We start from the raw sequence: 18,167 nt of genomic DNA, 5'->3' as shown, positions 1-18,167 counted from the left end.
ATCTTTCTTAGCCAACAAATACTTAAGCACAGAGTGGTTAATGAAAATAGTAACAGGAGAACCAAGAATGTAAGTCTGAAACTTATCAAGTGCAAAAACCACTGCAAGCAATTCTTTTTCAGTAGTGGTATAATTTTTCTGGACTTCATTCAAGGTTCTACTGGCATAATAAATAACAAAAGGTCTGTTATCCACACACTGCCCCAAAACAGCTCCTAAGGCATAATTACTTGCATCTGTCATGATTTCAAATGGAAGGTCCCATTGCGGGGGTTGCATAATAACGGCAATGGTAAGTGATTTTTTAAAGGGTATCAAAAACATTTTGGCACTCATCAGTCCAAACAAATTCAATATCAGTTTGTAAAAGAGTATACAAAGGTTTTGCAATAGAACTGAACCTTTGAATAAATTGCCTATAAAAGCCAGCATGACCAAGAAAAGAACGAATATCTTTAATTGTCCCAGGGATAGGAAGTTTAGATATTAATTCAATTTTTGCCTTGTCAACCTTTATACCTTCAGAAGAAACAATATGTACCAAGACAATGCCCTGAGTAACCATAAATTGGTATTTTTTCCAATTAAGTAAAAGATTTTTTTCCTCACATCTCTAGAGAATACGTACCAAATTATGCAAACAACTATCAAAAGATTTCCCAAAAATAGAGAAGTTATCCATGAATATTTCACAAATATCATCAATCATGTCAGAAAAAATACTCATCATGCATCTCTAAAAAGTAGCTGAAGCATTACACAAATCAAAAAGCATTCTGGTAAAAGCAAAGGTGCCAAAAGGACAGGTGAAAGTGGTTTTCTCCTGATCCTCAAGCGCTACAGCAATTTGATAATAACCAAAGTATCCATTCAAGAAACAATAAAATGCATTACCAGCCACTCTTTCTAAAATTTGATCCAAGAATGGTAAAGGAAAATGATCATTCCTATTAGCTTAATTAAGTTTTCTATAATCAATGCACATTCTCCAACCAGTAACCATTCTAGTTGGAATCAACTCATTTTATCATTTTTTATAACAGTTAAACCAGATTTTTTTGGTACCACTTGAGTTGGACTTACCCACTTATTGTCTAAGATGGGGTAAATGATACCCACTGTGAGCAGCTTAAGCACTTCCTCTTTAATAATTTCCTTCATGGTAGGATTGAGCCTACGTTGAGCATCACGAACCGTTTAGCATCATCTTCAAGGTGGATTCTGTGGATACAAATAGCAGCATCAATACCTTTGATGTCGGCTATTGTCCAACCAATTGCGCCTCGATGTTTTTTTAAGATTTCAATCAACTGGGCTTTATCCTTCTGATTTAACTTTAAGGAAATCACCACAGGAAAAGTGCCTTCTTTATGATCAAGAAACATATACTTTAAAACTTGAGGAAGTGGTTTCAGTTCCAAGTGGGGAACTTCTTCCTCTGAGGATTTAAGTATGTCTGGTGGTCGTAGAGTTTCAAACTAGGGTTTCCATCTTGCACTTGCAAATTGTACTTCAAGTGGTAAAGAAGAATCTGCAAAATAGTCCAAAAATTCAATATGGTCAATTTTTTCATCTAATAAAAATTCAGGTGTCTAAAAAATAGAATCATTATCAGAGAAAGGAAAAGTTGAGCAAATAAATTCTGTTGGTGTTAAACTCTTCATAGCATTCAAATTACTTGTGTCATCAAAATATGCTGGCATCTTGCAAGCATTGAAAATGTTCAACTCAAGTGCCATGTTCTCGAAAGTAAGTTTCAAAACTCTACTTTTGCAATTAATCAAAGCATTTGATGTAGCTAGAAATGGTCTTCCAAGGATGACAGGAGCTTGGTAAATAGCGGAGGCTAGCTGCTGCATATAAAGAACTACAAAATCTACTGGGTAGTAAAATTTGTCCACCTGGACCAACACATCCTCTATAATACGTCTCGGCTCCTTAACTGATCTGTCAGCCAATTGTAGCATGATGGATGTCTTTTTCTGCTCACCTAATCCCAACTGCTCATACACTGAGAATGGTAGTAAGTTCACAATACTCCTCAAATCAAGTAAAGTTCTCCCAATGTGTGACTCACCGATCATAATGGAAATGTTGGGAGAGCTGAGATCTCCAAACTTCTGAGGAGTCTCGCTTAATATCAATACACTGACTTGCTCCGTTAGGAAAGCTTTCTTCTTAACATTTAGCTTCATCTTCACTGTGCACAAGTCTTTCAAAAATTTTGCGTATGAAGGCACTTGTTGTATGGCATCCAAAAGTAGAACCAATATATTTTAATTCTTTCATTACATTATTACTGGTTTTATATAAAAAAAAATGATTAAGATGAATAAATCCAAGTTGTGATTTATATTGGTTAATAGCATGATTTATGCTTAATTTTAGAACTTATGATTTAATTGAGTAATTTTTCTTTATATGCACAATACATATTTTTTTATATTTTATTATTCTTATTTGATTTTATTTTTATATGTTGTGATCAAAAGAAATGCACAAGGAAAAGATCTTTTCATTTTGAAAAGTCATAGAGAGTTGTATAGACTAGACATTTCATTTGATATTGGGGGATTGCTAGACGGTAAGCGTATATATAATTCCCTTGATGGGCACGCCGCAGAGCTAGTGGGGGCAACTTTAATTCTATCACTTTTTTGAGCTACAATATTACTTCTTTTGGGAGAGTGGCACCACACATAAAGATAAATATCCTTTGGGGAGTTTTTAAAAAGGCCGCACAAAACTTTAACTTTTGACCGGGGGAGAGACCTAAGAAGGCAGAGCGAATTCTTTTTTTTCTGCTAGAGAAAGAGGCGTCGCGTACTATGGGAGATTGCAGAGCAAGCATTAAGCGCCGCACAGAATTTTTCCTAAGTCTCTGGCATTCATAGCGCCGTTGAAGAACCTTGAAGGGTCCATTGCCGCTGGCCAGCCTCCTCCACTGTTTTTCATCTTCATCTCCATTTATTTGGCTTGCTCTTTTCATTCTCTATTTTTTATTTAATTTCAGTTTAAAGTTTATGGAATATTTTTGAAATTTTTGGCTTAGAAGTTTGGGCAATTTATTTGCTGTTTATTTATTTCGTATTATTTATTTTTCTCACTTCTTTAAGCTTTCATTTAATAGTGATCATAATTGATTGCTATGGATTAATTTTGAGAATTTTTGATTTGAATACAAGGATGAATTCTAGAATCTTGGTTTTGGGACTTTTAATTTTTAGTTCGTATTTTATCAATTACTTTTTAATCTAGTTTAATTCTTAACTTAGTTTTATTAATCTCTTAGTTCCATTGCATATTAGATTGATTAAAGCTTAATTAGGACTTAAATAATTTCAGTTTTATTGTTTAATTTTCAGATTAATTCAGATTGTTCAGTTTAGTTGATTCTTTGATTGTTAATTTCAATTTGTTAGTCTTTTACATTTCATTTTGACACTCAAAAATCTAAAAATATGAATCTAGTACATGACTAGTGCCCTTTTTCATTCTTGTTGCACTATTCCATCCATTGCACATACCATCATTTTTATTTTTCTCTTTGTGAATATTTTCACCATTTTAAATGAGTTTAATTTTAAGTAACATTCCCTGAAGAGACGATCTAGGAATTTATTCATAATTATTAAACGACATCCTCCTACACTTAGGATAACCTTTGTGCTACTCATTTTTGAGCGAGTCATAAGCCTTAATAGATTTGTTCCTTATGCTGGGTAAGTTGTGTAAGATTCATTGTACTTCAGTAGTGGGATTTTAAATAGATTTTTAGTTTTGAATATTTTTTGTGATATTGGTTTTGATTTCAAAGTTGTGAGTATTATTTGTTGTGTTGGTGGTGTGGCCACTATAATGTGCTTTGATTTTGAGTATTGTTTTGGGGTGGTGGTGATGTCATGGAGCTATGGTGGTGGGCTTTGTTGTTTTGAATATTATTAGTGGTTATGGATTTGTGGTGTTGGTTTTGTAACAGCTTTTTTTTTTTTTTTTTTTCTATTTTTTATATCAAATTTTGATTGGTGTACATTACAAACTTGAGCAATCCTAAGATTTGACTAAACAGAAAGAACACATTTTGTTTCATACCGCATTAGAATATTATTAAAGCATAATAATAAAATGAAGAAATCTATACCTTTATTGCACCAATAGAAGATTTTCTTGGATGTTGTACCATGCTTTTAATATAAAGGAAAAATAAAAGTAGAAGAAGAGGAAGAGGTTGATGAAAAGGATTAGCAAGTACAAGAAGAGGAAGAGGAAGAGAAGGAGAAGGAGGATGTGGTGGAGAGGAAGAACTAGATGAAGAGGATGAATAAGAAGAGGAAGAGGAAGAAAATAAGAAAGATGAGGAAAAGAATAAGAAGAATAAGAAGATGAAAAAAAGAGTGAAAATAGCAAAGAGAATGATCACGTGAAGAAGCGAGCCATCGATAGATTGTAAGAAAAAGAAAGCGGATAAAAGATTAACGATAAATATGTTAATTGAAAAGATTAGGGAGGATGGGCACGTGATTGCCAACTCTTGGGGGTAGGCATTTTGACCTCCTAATAAGACATGTCTATTTAAAAATATGTACCATATTCATAAAAAATTTTATAGATAAACTCACCTCAAGCATAGTATTATATTCTGCATGAATGATAATGCAAATTTTTTAATCCAAATTAATACCTAGAAAGCAATGAGATCCATCATAAGAGTTAAGTAAAAAAGTAAAGAATAGGAAAACAAATAACATTGTCTATATGACACCAACATAAGATAATATACGGAAAAAAAACTATCAAAACAATAATTTCATAATATAATGTAATAAAGAATGTCATACCTTGATTGTACTGGAAGATCTTCAACGGGAGAGTTTTTCTTTCGACAATCTCCACTTTAACCTCCTAAGACATGTCTATTTAAAAATATCTACCATATTCATAAAAAAAGTTTATAGATAAACTCACCTCAAGCATAATTATATTCTGCATGGAGGATAATGCAAATTGTTTAATCCAAAATAAATATCTAAAAAGCAATGAGATCCATCATAAGAGTTAAGCAAAAAAATAAAGAATGGGAAAACAATTAACATTGTCTATATGACACCAACATATGATAATATACGGAAAAAAAACTATCAAAACAATAATATCATACTATAACGTAATAAAAAATCCCATACCTTGATTGTACTAGAAGATTTTCAACGGGAGAGTTTTTCTTTCGACATTCAATGGGAGAGTTTTTCTTTCGACAATCTCCACTTTAAGTATTCTTTTCTGAGCGTGGAGAACCAACTAAATCCATAGCACACTCCACAAATATTATATTACAACTTTAATTCATTGTACACTCATATTGTATGAGAATTAAAAAACTAACACTAGTAGACTACTCTAATTGGCAGTTTTCCAGAGTTGTATCATTTAAGTGGAGTGAAGACATCTTTATGTGATTTCGATATGTTGAACAAGTGTTGTTGAAGTCACCTTAAATACATGTCGAGAACATAAGATTTAATAGATTTTTGTTCCTTATGCTGGGTAAGTGGTGTTAGATTCCTTGTACTTCAGTAGTTGAGTTTTAAATAGATTTCTAGTTTTAAATATTAATTGTGATGTTGGTATTGATTTCAAAGTTATGAATATTATTTATTGTGTCGGTGCTGTGGCCACAGTGGTGTGCTTTGATTTTAATTATTGTTTGTGGTGGTGGTCATGTCATGGAGCAATGGTAGCGGGCTTTGTTGTTTTGAATATTGTTAGTGCTTATAGATTTGTTGTGTTGGTTTTGTGATTGCCTTTTTTTTCCAATTTTTTGTATAATATTTTTATAGGTGTACATTACAAACTTTAGCATTCATAAGATATGACTAAAAAGAAAATACACATTGCTTCATCCCAATGTTAAATATTATTAAAGCATAATAGAATAAAGAAATCAATACCTCTATTACATACCAACAGAAGATCTTCATGGATGCTATTCGATGCTTTTAAAATAAATGAGAAGTAGAAGTAGAAGAAGACAAAGACAAAGAGGTAGATGAAAATGAATAGATAGTACAAGAAGATGAAAAGGAAGAGAATGAGAGGAGGAGACAGTGGAAGAGAGGAAGAGGAACAAGATGAGGAGGAAGAAGACGATGAAGATGAGGAAAAAAGTAAGAAGAAGAAGAAGAAGATTATAGCGAAAAGGGCGAAGAGAAGGATGACGTGAGGAAGCGAGCCATAGAGAGATTATAAGGAAAAAAAAAAAGGTGGACAAAAGATTAACGATAAATATGTTAAAATGAAAAAATAAGGGAGGATAGGCACGTAATTGCCAACCCTTGGGGGTAGCCATATTGACCTCCTAAGACATGTCTATTTAAAAATATGTACCATACTCATAGTTTGTAGATAGACTTACATCAAGCATAGTATTATATTCAACATGAATGACAATGCAAATTGTTTAATCCAAAATAAATACCTAGACAGCAATAAGATCCATCATAATAGTTGAGTGAAAAAGTAAAGAATAGGAAAACAACTAGCACTATCTATATAATACCAATATAAAATAATATACGAAATAAGAACTGTCAAAACAATAACATTATAACATAACGTAACAAAGAATCTCATACCTTAGTTGTAGTGAAAGATCTTTAATGAGAGAGTTTTTCTTTCAATAATCTCCACTTAAAGTATTCTTTTCTAAATCTAGCACACTCCCCAAATATTATATTACAATCTTTAATTAATGTATACTCATATTATATGAGAATTAAAAAACTAACTCTACTAGACTACTCTAATTGGCAGTTGTCCGCAGTTGTATCATTTAAATGGAGTGAAGTCATCTTTATGTGCCTTTGATATGTTTCAGAGGTGGTGGTTAAGTCAGCTTAAATACATATCAAGAGAATAAGCTAAAATAGATTTGTTCCTTATGCTGGGTAAGTCGTGTAAGATTCCTTGTACTTCAGTAGGGGAGTTTTAAATAGATTTTTAGTTTAAATATTATTTGTGATGTTGGTATTGATTTCAAAGTTATGAGTATTATTTATTGTGTCGGTGGTGTGGCCACTGTGGTGTGCTTTGATTTTAAGTATTGTTTTGGGGTGGTGGTGATGTCATGGAGCTATGGTGGTGGGCTTTGTTGTTTTGAATATTATTAGTGGTTATGGATTTGTGGTGTTGGTTTTGTAACAGCTTTTTTTTTTCCCCTATTTGTTATATCAAATTTTGATTGGTGTACATTACCAACTTTAACAATCATAAGATTTGACTAAAAAGAAAGAACACATTTGTTTCATACCAACATTAGAATATTATTAAAGCATAATAGAATAAAGAAATCTATACCTCTATTGCACCAATAGAAGATCTTCATGGATGTTGTTCCACGCTTTTAATAGAAAGGAAAAATGGAAGTAGAAGAAGAGGAAAAGGTAGATGAAAAGGACTAGCAAGTACAAAAAGATGAAGAGAAAGAGAAGGAAGAGAAGGATGTGGAAAGGAAGAAGAACTAGATGAAGAGGATGAATAAGAAGAGGAAGAAGAAGAGGAAGAAGACAAGGAAGATGAGGAAAAGAGTAAGCAGAAGAAGAAGACGAAGAAAAGAGTGAAAATGGCAAAGAGAAAGATCACGAGAAGAAGCAAGTCGTAGATCGATTGTAAGAAAAAGAAAGCGGACAAAAGATTAACGATAAATATGTGAAATGAAAAAATCAAGGAGGATAAGCACGTTATTGCCAACCCTTGGGGGTATCCAATTTGACCTCCTAAGACACGTCTATTTAAAAATATGTAACATATTCATATAAAAGTTTATAGAGAGACTAACCTCAAGCATAGTATTATATTCTGTAGGAATGATAATGCAAATTTCTTAACCCAAAATAAATACATACACAACAATGAGATCCATCATAAGAGTTGAGTGAAAAAGTAAAGAATAGGAAAATAACTAGCATTGTCAATATGGCACCAATATAAGATAATATACGGAAAAAAAAACTATCAAAACAATAATATACATAACGTAATATAGAATCTCATACCTTGATTATATTGAAAGATCTTCAACGGGAGAGTTTTTGTTTCTGCAATCTCCACTTTAAGTATTTCTTTATGATGGTGAACAATCAACTAAACCCATAGCACATGCCACAAATATTATATTACAACCTTTAATTCATTGTACACTCATATTGTATGAAAATTAAAAAACTAACTCTACTAGACCACTCAAATCGGCTGTTGTCCGCAATTGTATCAATTAAGTTGAGTGAAATCATCTTTATATGACTTTGATATGTTGCATAGGTCGTGTTGAAGTCACCTTAAATATATGGGGAGAGAATAAGCTTTAATAGATTTATTCCTTACGCTAGGTCCTTGTACTTTAAGAAGTGGAGTTTTAAATAGATTTCTAGTTTTAAATGTTATGTGTGATGTTGATATTGATTTCAAAATTATGAATATTATTTATTGTATCGGTGGTGTGGTCACAGTGGTATGCTTTGATTTTGAGTTTTGTTTGGGGGTGGTAGTGATATCATGGAGCCATGGTGTCGGGCTTTGTTGTTTTGACATTGTTAGTACTTATGGATTTGTGGTGTTGGTTTTGTAACTGCTTTTTTTTCCCTATTTTTTGTATCATATTTTGATTCGTGTACATTATAAACTTTAGCAATCATAAGATTTGGCTAAAAAACAGAACAAATTGTTTCATACCAACATTAAGATATTATTAAAGCACAATAGAATAAAGAAAGCCAAACCTCTATTGTACCAACAGAAGATCTTCATGGATGTTGCACATTTTTAATAGAAAGGAGAAGTAGAAGTAGAAGAAGAGGAAGAGGAAGATGAAAAGGATTAACAAGTAAAAGAAGATGAAGAGGAAGAGAATGAGGAGAAGGAAGTCGAGGAGAGGAAGAAGAACTAGATGAAGAGGAAGAAGAATAAGTCGAGACAGATGAGGAAAAGAGTAAGAAGAATAAGAAGACAAAAAAGAGAGTGAAATGGCAAAGATGAGGATGACGTGAAGAAGCGAGCCAAAGAGAGATTATAAGAAAAAGAAACTGGATAAGAGATTAAACATAAATATGTTAACGAAAATTTCGGGGAGGATAGGCACGTAATTGCCAACCCTTGGGAGTTGCCATTTTGACCTCCTAAGACATGTCTATTGAAAATATGTATCATCTTCATATAAAAGTTTATAGATAAACTCACCTCAAGCACAGTTTTATATTCGGCATGAATGATAATGCAAATTTTTTAATCTAAAATAAAAACATAGACAGCAATGAGATCCATCATAAGAGTTGAGTGAAAAAGTAAAGAATAGGAAAAACAACTAACATTGTCTATATGACACCAATATAAAATAATATACAGAAAAAGAACTATCGAAACAATAAAGTTATTACATAACATAATAAAGAATCTCATACCTTGATTGTACTGAAAGATCTTCAACAAGAATTATTTTTCTTTCGACAATCTCCACTTTATGTATTCTTTTTTGATAGTAGACAACCGACTAAATCCATAGCACACTATCCAAATATTATATTACAATCTTTAACTCATTGTACACTCATATTGTATGAGAATTAAAAAACTAACTCTATTAGAGCACTCTAATCGATAGTTGTCTGTAGTTGTATCATTTAAGTGGAAGCAAAGTCATCTTTATGTGACTTCGATATGTTTCAGAGGTGGTGTTAAGTCACCTTAAATACATCTTGAGAGAATAAGCTATAATAGATTTGTTCCTTATGCTAGGTAAGTGGTGTTAGATTCCTTGTATTTCAGTATTTGAGTTTTAAATGGATTTCTAGTTTTAAATATTGTTTGTGATGTTGGTATTGATTGATTTCAAAGTTAGGAATATTATTTGTTGAGTAGGTGGTGTGGCCACAATGGTGTGCTTTGATTTTGAGTATTGTTTGTGATGGTGGTCATGTCATGGAGCCATGGTGGCGGGCGTTGTTGTTCTGAATATTGTTAGTGGTTAAAGATTTGTGGTGTTGTTTTTGTGACGACCTTTTTTGCCTATTTTTTGTATAATATTTTAATAGGTGTACATTACAAACTTTAGCATTTATATAATTTGACTGAAAAGAAAGAACACAATGTTTCATACCAACGTTTGAATATTATTAAAGCATAATAGAATAAAGAAATCAATACCTCTATTACATCAACAGAAGATCTTCATGGATGCTATTCCATGCTTTTAATATAAATGAGAAGTAGAGGTAGATGAAAGAAATAAAAAATACAAGAAGATGAAAAGGAAGAGGAGAGGAGGACGAAATGGAGGAGAGGAAGAAGAACTAGATGAAGAGGATGAAGAGGAATAGGAAGAGGAAGAAGACGAGGAAGATGACGAAAAGAGTAAGAAGAAGAAGAAGAATACAAATATTAGAGTGAGAAGGGCAAAGAGAAGGTTAAAGTGAAGAAATGAGCCATAGAGAGATTACAAGAAAATAAAAGTGGACAAAAGATTAATGATAAATATGATAAATGAAAAAATTAGGGAGGATGGGCACGTAATTGCCAACCCTTGGGGGTAGCCATTTTAACCTCCTAAAACATGTCTATTTAAAAATATGTACCATATTTATATAAAAGTTTATAGATAGACTCACCTCAAGCATAGTATTATATTCTGCATGAATGATAACGCAAATTGTTTAATCCAAAATAAATGCCTAGACAGCAATAAGATCCATCATAATAGTTGAGTGAAAAAGTAAAGAATAGGAAAATAACTAACATTGTCTATATGACACCAATATAAAATAATATACGGAATAAGAATTATCAAAACAATAACATTATAACATAACGTAACAAAGAATCTCATATCTTGATTGTACTGAAAGATCTTCAAAGGGAGAGTTTTTCTTTTGACAATCTCCACTTTAAGTATTCTTTTCTGAGGGTGAACAACCAACTAAATCTATAGTACACTTCCAAAATATTATATTGTAATCTTTAATTCATTGTATACTCATATTGTATGAGAATTAAAAAAACTAACTCTACTAGACTACTCTAATCGGCAGTTGTTCAAAGTTGTATCTTTTAAGTGGAGTGAAGTCATCTTTATGTGATTTCGATATGTTTCAGAGGTGGTGTTAAGTCACCTTAAATACATGTCGAGAGAATAAGGTTTAATAGATTTGTTCCTTATGATGGGTAAATGGTGTTGGATTCCTTGTATTTTAGTAGTGGAGTTTTAAATAGATATTTAGTTTTAAATATTATTTGTGATGTTGGTATTAATTTCAAAGTTATGAGAAATATTATTTGTTGTGTCAGTGATGTGGCTACAGTGGTGTGCTTTTAGATTTTGAGTGTTGTTTGTGGAGGTGTTGATGTCATGGAACCATGGTGGCAGCTGGCAAGCTTTGTTGTTTTGAATATTGTTAGTGGCTATGGATTTGTGGTGTTGGTCTTGTGATTGCTTTTTTCCCATATTTTTTATATCATATTTCGATTGGTGTACATAACTAACTTTAGCAATTGATTTGATTAAAAAGAAAGCAAACATTATTTCATACCAACATTAGCATATTATTAAAGCATAATAGAATAAAGAAATCCATACCTCTATTGCACCAATAGAAGATCTTCATGGATGCTTTTCCATGCTTTTAATAGAAATGAGAAGTAGAAGTAGAAGAAAGAGGAAGAGGTATATGAAAAGGAATGGCAAGTAGAAGAAGATGAAGAGAAAGAGAAAGAAGAGGAGGAACTGGAGGAGAGGAAGAAGAACTAGATGAAAAGGATGAGAGGAAGATGAGCAAGATGAGGAAAAGAGTAAGGAGAAGAAGATGATGAAAAAGTGAGCGAAAAGGGGAAAAGAGAAGGTTGACGTGAAAAAGCAAGCAATCGAGAGATTGTAAGATAAAGAAAGTAGACAAAAGATTAACGATAAATATATGAAATGAAAAAATATGGGAGGATGGGCACGCAATTGCCAACCCTTGGAGGTAGCAATTTTGATCTCCTAAGACATGTCTAGTTAAAACAGTCCCTTTCACATAAAAAAATGAAAACTAAATTCTTACCATAGATCAACAATTTACTAACGGACAATGCTAGGGTGACTATCATATGTGTATGCTAAATGTGCACAAATGAGTTTTCTTATTTTTTTTATTTTTTCTTTAATTATTTTTTAAACATCCTTAACCATTAAGAAACAAATAAAAAATCTATAAATTTACTAATAGCCACTTCTTCAACTATTAAAAAATTAAAAAAAAGTCAAAAATAAAAACATATAATTGGATACATTTGGCAGGCATGTTTAATAGTCTTACTATCATTTTCCTTTACTAAATATATATTATTTTCTCTTTATTTCTCTCATTCACTGAATGCATCTCTAATGTTTTAAGCCCCAATCCCTGAATCTACATTTGTTACTCAACATTGCCAATTTTATTGGGCCTACGAAGGCAAACCACTTGGACCTACCTTTGAAATTTAACTACTACATGTCGTTTTTTACAGAACATGGTATGTCTACCATCGTAGCCAAGAGCTTCTATTCAATTTCCTACTGACTATACGTTCGTTTTTAGTCAAAGGCAAGAACTTTGTATGAAACAATTAAATAAAGAACAAGAGAACATATATTTGCAACATAGAATTATGCAACCATCACGTAATCCTTTTGAAAAAAAGTGAATAAAACATAAAATTTATATGAAAAAAATAATTTTTTAATAATAAATTCTATTTTTTTTTTAAAACGATTGCGTGGTGCTTACGCACTTCTTGATTATATTAAGAATTACTCAAAAGAATATTGCTACTTTGCCAGAAATTTGGCCTACGGGCAGCATCCTAGCACCACTCTTAACTAAATGAGCAGACATTCGGGAAATAGAATAGGCCTAATGCTAACTACCATTCCACGACCATTGGCTTAGAACCGCTGGTTTCAGTTTCAGACATAGACATCATTTATTAATTTCTTTTCAAGACGTTATTGACGAGTTGAGCTTTCGAAATTATTCTCTTCCAATATTGAAAGGGGTATAATTTTTTTGGAAGAAAATAAAAGGGGAAACAACTGAACAAGAAAAGAAAAGGTCATTTAGAAGAAATGAAGTGCGTAGGTTAGATATTTTAAAGAATCAGAGAAATGTTTCTTTGACAATCTTCAACCTGTTCGGCCTTTAGCTCAAGTAGTTCGAACTTGGAACAAATATGCTTTAATTCCCAAAGAATTTGACAGAACAACAGATATTAGTTAAACAAAGTGGATTTGAGTATATATGCTATAAAATTATAAAATTAAACAAACTAATTCGAATTTTTCTCTTTTTGATTTTCCTTTCAATTAAGCAAACCAAGAAAGAACAACTTTGCTTTTCTTCCACAAAATTTTCTCGGCAACCAAACAGTATATTTGAGATCTTCAAGTCAATTAAAAAATGAGAGAGAGAGAGAGAGAGAGAGAGAGAGAGAGAGAGAGAGAGAGAGAGAGAGAGAGAGATAATAACACCTTTCGGATTCGTCACCACGGTTTCTAAAAGCGGAGAACGTCCAAGATGGCGTTGGATTGCGCCGAGTTCTTCCATCTCTCGATGATCCAGGAATCGAAATAGAAGTCTTGGATGAATTCCATGCATAAAAGAATATTAAAAATCTCTTCAGAAACCAAATAATCCATAAGATGAAAAAAATAATCACAATAAAACGAAAACCCTGAATAACAGTTGAAACATATTCATAAATAATTCATAAGATGAAAAGAAGAATGTACCTCGACCGAAGGCATTTGATCGCCATCTATCTCTCAATTCTCTCACTCTCTCTCTCTCTCTCTGTGGCTCGCTGTCTCATCTATCTCTTCTAGCTCTCTCTGTATATAATTGAATTGGATTTTTGTTTCTGTACCGTTGCGGCAACTGACAGCAATTTTTGTATGTATTTTTTAAAAATTCATGACTTTTTTTTTTTTCTGTTTGAAAGGGGGATGGCATCCGGTAAAGGACAACGGCTATCTTCTTTTTTTTATTCATTTTCAATTCAATTCGGATGCTCCGAAATTGAGGCCCGTTTGGAGAGATAAATAAAAAGAAAATTTTTTTTATTATTCTCACATTTCATACACTACACTTATTTTTATTTTTTTTTATTTTTTCTATAATAAACACTTATTTTAATTTTTTTTATTTTTTCTATAATAAATATGTAGTGTGTGGATGATAAATAAAATAATTTAATTAGTTTAATAAGAATAAAATGAAATAAAAAATAAAAAAATAAAATTTTAATATATAAAATGTAATGTGTGAGATGATGTGTAGCATTCCTCTAAATAAAATGAGAATTTTGTAAATATAAGATATTTTGGGAATAGTAATGAGATAGTTTGAATTCAGTATCTTTTAAATTTTTAAAAATAAGAGAGAAAAAATTGAATAAAAAATATTATAAAGTTAAAATATTGTTAAAATATAATTTTATAATATTATTTTTATTTAAAGATTTGAAAAAGTTGAATTGTTTTTTTTTTTTTTAAGTTTAGAAAAGTTGTAATGATTAGTTTAAATATGTTTATATTTAAATTATGTTTAAGAATGAGATAAGATGATAATTATAAGATGAGATCTATTTTCAATCAAGTCCTCAGGAGTGCGAGCGTAAGGAATGTGAGAATTTGTATTAAGAGTTTTTTAAAAATATATAAAGAATTTTTAGTTCAAGTGCTTAGTGTCATGTTATTAAATCATCTAGCAGTTCTCTATCTGAATTGATTAAAATATTCCTACAACAAATCAAATTAGACAGAAACAACCATAATACAAATCAAACCAACCAATGATAATAACAAATCTCCAGAACAAGCTTCATCTTCCTTATTTCTCGTATTCCCTACTCTCCATCTACCCTCTTCGTATTCTTCACTCTTATGTTTTTTTCTTCTCTCCTTCTGCTTTAGACTTCTTCTTTTCTAGAGAAATTATGAAGCCATGTTTATTTGTTAACCATGGCATGAGCCACGACATAGATAGAAGACCTCATCTATGTGAATGCATATAACCACTACGTGGAAATAACCAAAAATATCTTCACTTTCACACCAAAGACCCACATCGTTGCCGTTCGTGGGTTGGAGATGGAGATTTCTAGTGGATATTTCTGCCATCAATCTGATGGTTCTATTATGGAGATTTCTTATGGGAATTGTTGTCATGGACTTGATCGCATACTATTGGAAGTCTCATATACTTTATATGCTCAGTAGCCAAGATCCTTGTAATCCAACCAATTTGATCAAGAGTTAGGTACTTATAAAAATAGGGCACGATACCCGAATATATAATGCGACCAAAGTGCTCTCCCAATGGGTGCAAGATGTTGTTGCTTGACTTGGGCGACAAGAACAATGTGTTCTCAGAAGAGGCCATAGAAGGAGCAAGAGATGTAGGGACCAAGTCAGGTCGTGTAGGCAATGGAGTCTAAAAGAGAGGGTGCAACGATAGCGAGCTCATTGAACCCGAGATGGGAGAGAATCGGAGGGAGGAGAAATGGGAAAAGAATGACTATTGTTGAGGTTCTGTTGGTGTTCCGAATCAGCTAAACCATGGCATGGACAAAATTAAACCAATGTGTAGTATAGAAAATGAAACCAACTGCTATTTTTTGTCCAGTGAGGGAAAAATTCTTCCCTCTCTCTCTACAGATTCTTAGCTCCGGTCGAGTTTGTATGGTTTAACAAATAACAAATGATGATGATTTTGTAAACCAAATCGAAATGAAAATTGAATGAGTTGATCTTAAACAATTTGTTGGGTAATTTTTATTTGTTTTTTTATTTTGGGGTCCTATTTTATTACATCAAGCTGGCTAAATCAGAAGGATTCATCTTGTAGATATGAGTTTTATTGATATGCGTTGACATTGTCTCTGCTTTAATTTGGGATGAAAGGGCAGGACAATGTTAAAAACAAGGAGAAATTAATTACGTACTTAATAGCAACTATGTCGGTGGCCGGGAATGACACCGATTATTCAAAAAAAAAAATGAAACTTATTGTGCAAGATTGTACGTGTTTTTTAGAGACAAATTGAATCAAGATTAGGACAACTACGGTAGCAAACAAAAATTATATACAAAACTGAACAAAATATAAGATTTATGTCACTTTGGAAAAAATAGCCTTCGAAGTCTTCAAATGCACGTAATATTATTCTTTCCGACACGATTAATTAACTTGTAAGATCCAAATATATTAGATAACTCAAATAATTCCAAATATATTAGATAACTCTTCTAAAGTCAAGGGGGCTCGAATAAATTATGAAATGATAAAAATAATTCGATATTATATTTTTTAACTTTAAATTTAGAAAATTAATACACTTACCATGCATGAATGATTACTTTAGAATGAAAATATACAAAACTACAACGTTTAAATAATTATAGAACCTCACAATGATGACGAGTGGAGTGATCATATTGAACTGATCAGAATACTGGCAGATTAAAATCAATGGAGTGAAGAAATGCTAGAATTGAGGATAAACGATGATTTTAAAAAATAATAATACTAATAGTGATAATAATTATAATAATAATATCAACAATAGATTATTTTTCTTGACAGATCGATCACGGTTGGCATCGGTTTTGATTCCTAGTTGACCGACACTAGGACTTTTTTACTTTAAATCCAATTGATATTGCGTTATAAATTTTAATAGAAGTAGCAAATGATTGAAAGATTGCAATATACTTGACTCTTCAAGAGTTCAATATCATTTACTTCTAATTCTTTATTTTTGTGTCACAAATGATTATCAAGATATCCTTTTAGACAGAACCTCCCAGCCGGATGGGTTTAAAACCTATTTTCACACCAGCCAATAGAGACCAACGTAGGCATCTCAAACACATTTCTCTTGCACCCGACAACACCAAACTTGCACTCATCTATTTCTTTCTCTCTATCTCTCCCTTCCGTTCTCTCCAAGTGCCCTCAACGAGAAATCCAATGAAATCTATTGGGGATGCAAAGTCTACTACCAATGAAATCTTTTACAAAAGAGTTTAGTCATTTCACCAACGGAAAAGAGTAATGAAGGAAATCTTTTACAAAATTTTTACAAAATCGCACAATCAACCAGAAGATCAATGAAATGGCACAATCAATGAAATTGCACAATCAAATAGAAGACCAATGAAATTGTCCCAAACAGAATTTTTTTTTAACTTTTGTCGGCTTTGAAGACGAGTGCAAGTGGGGCTTCCGTCGGAGTTGCGTCGAGTAGGGCTTCCGTCGGGGAGAGGAAGGGAGAGTGAGAGAATGGAGAGGATGAATGCAAGTTTGGTGCAGGAAAGGAGAGGGAGAGAATGGAAGGGAGAAAGGGAGAGAAAGGAAATGAAATAGATGAGAGTGCAGGTTTGGTGCAGGATGAGAGAGGGAGAGAACGGAAGGGAGAGAGGGAGAGGATGAGTGCAGGTTTGGTGTTGTAAGGTGCAGGAGAAATGTGTTTGAGATGCCAACGTGTCGTAATTTCATTGACCAGTGCAAAAATGGATTTTAAACCCATCCGGCTGGGAGCTTATCTCATCCTTTTATAGGTAATTTCATGGTAATTCGTTGTGCCAACCAAGTTATATGCACAACAACCAAGTCACATACACAATAAATTATCACATGTACAACAACCAAGTCACATGCACAACAAACTATCATATACACAATAAACTCATAATTTGTTATGCCAACTAAATTGCATGTACAATAAACACAATAAGGTGTAGTCTATATGGTGATCCACCAAATGCATATATTTACAACTCTCCCCCTTGGATGACCATACACAAAGAATATATCTCGTTAAAACCTTGCTAAAGAAAACTTAGTGGGAAAAACTTGTGGTGAAGGAAAAAGACTACAACATTCTAATGCGTCAAAGAACACACCTCGTTAAAACCTTGTCAAGGAAAAATCTAACGGGAAAAAACCAATGGCGAAGGAAAAAAGTACAACATTGTTGTGTCTAATTTCTTGTAATGATTTTAAGAGTGCCTAATCAAAACCATACAAAGGAAAACTCAATGGGATAAAATCTTAATAAAGGAAAAAGAGTACAATTTATCTTATTATTTTCTCCCCCTCAAA

The 18,167-nt window shown here is 32.3% G+C and overlaps 2 protein-coding genes across 2 annotated transcripts in view; both read right to left on the bottom strand.

The window, feature by feature from the left end:
• The window catches only part of LOC122277394, a 52,092-nt gene extending 38,102 nt beyond the window's left edge, over positions 1-13,990 (bottom strand). Inside the window, exons 1-2 of the mRNA XM_043087366.1 lie at positions 13,793-13,990; positions 13,532-13,638 (exon numbers count right to left, since the gene is read on the bottom strand). Coding sequence (XP_042943300.1) covers positions 13,532-13,638; positions 13,793-13,818 — 133 coding nt within the window. The 5' untranslated portion in view covers positions 13,819-13,990. The remainder of the gene's footprint in view (positions 1-13,531; positions 13,639-13,792) is intronic.
• On the bottom strand, positions 1,071-2,200 carry LOC122277393. Its single transcript, XM_043087364.1, has 2 exons — positions 1,902-2,200; positions 1,071-1,531 (listed from the first exon to the last, which is right to left on the bottom strand). Exons 1-2 carry the CDS (start codon positions 2,193-2,195, stop codon positions 1,412-1,414), a joined length of 414 nt encoding a protein of 137 aa, XP_042943298.1. The 5' UTR covers positions 2,196-2,200; the 3' UTR covers positions 1,071-1,411.
• Positions 13,991-18,167: the final 4,177 nt, after the last annotated feature.

This window comes from Carya illinoinensis, chromosome 9, assembly GCF_018687715.1.
Source record: "Carya illinoinensis cultivar Pawnee chromosome 9, C.illinoinensisPawnee_v1, whole genome shotgun sequence".
In the NCBI taxonomy this organism is placed as follows: Eukaryota; Viridiplantae; Streptophyta; class Magnoliopsida; order Fagales; family Juglandaceae; genus Carya; species Carya illinoinensis.
The sequence above is the reverse complement of the archived record's forward strand: the minus strand, read 5'-3'. Positions and strand labels throughout refer to the sequence as shown.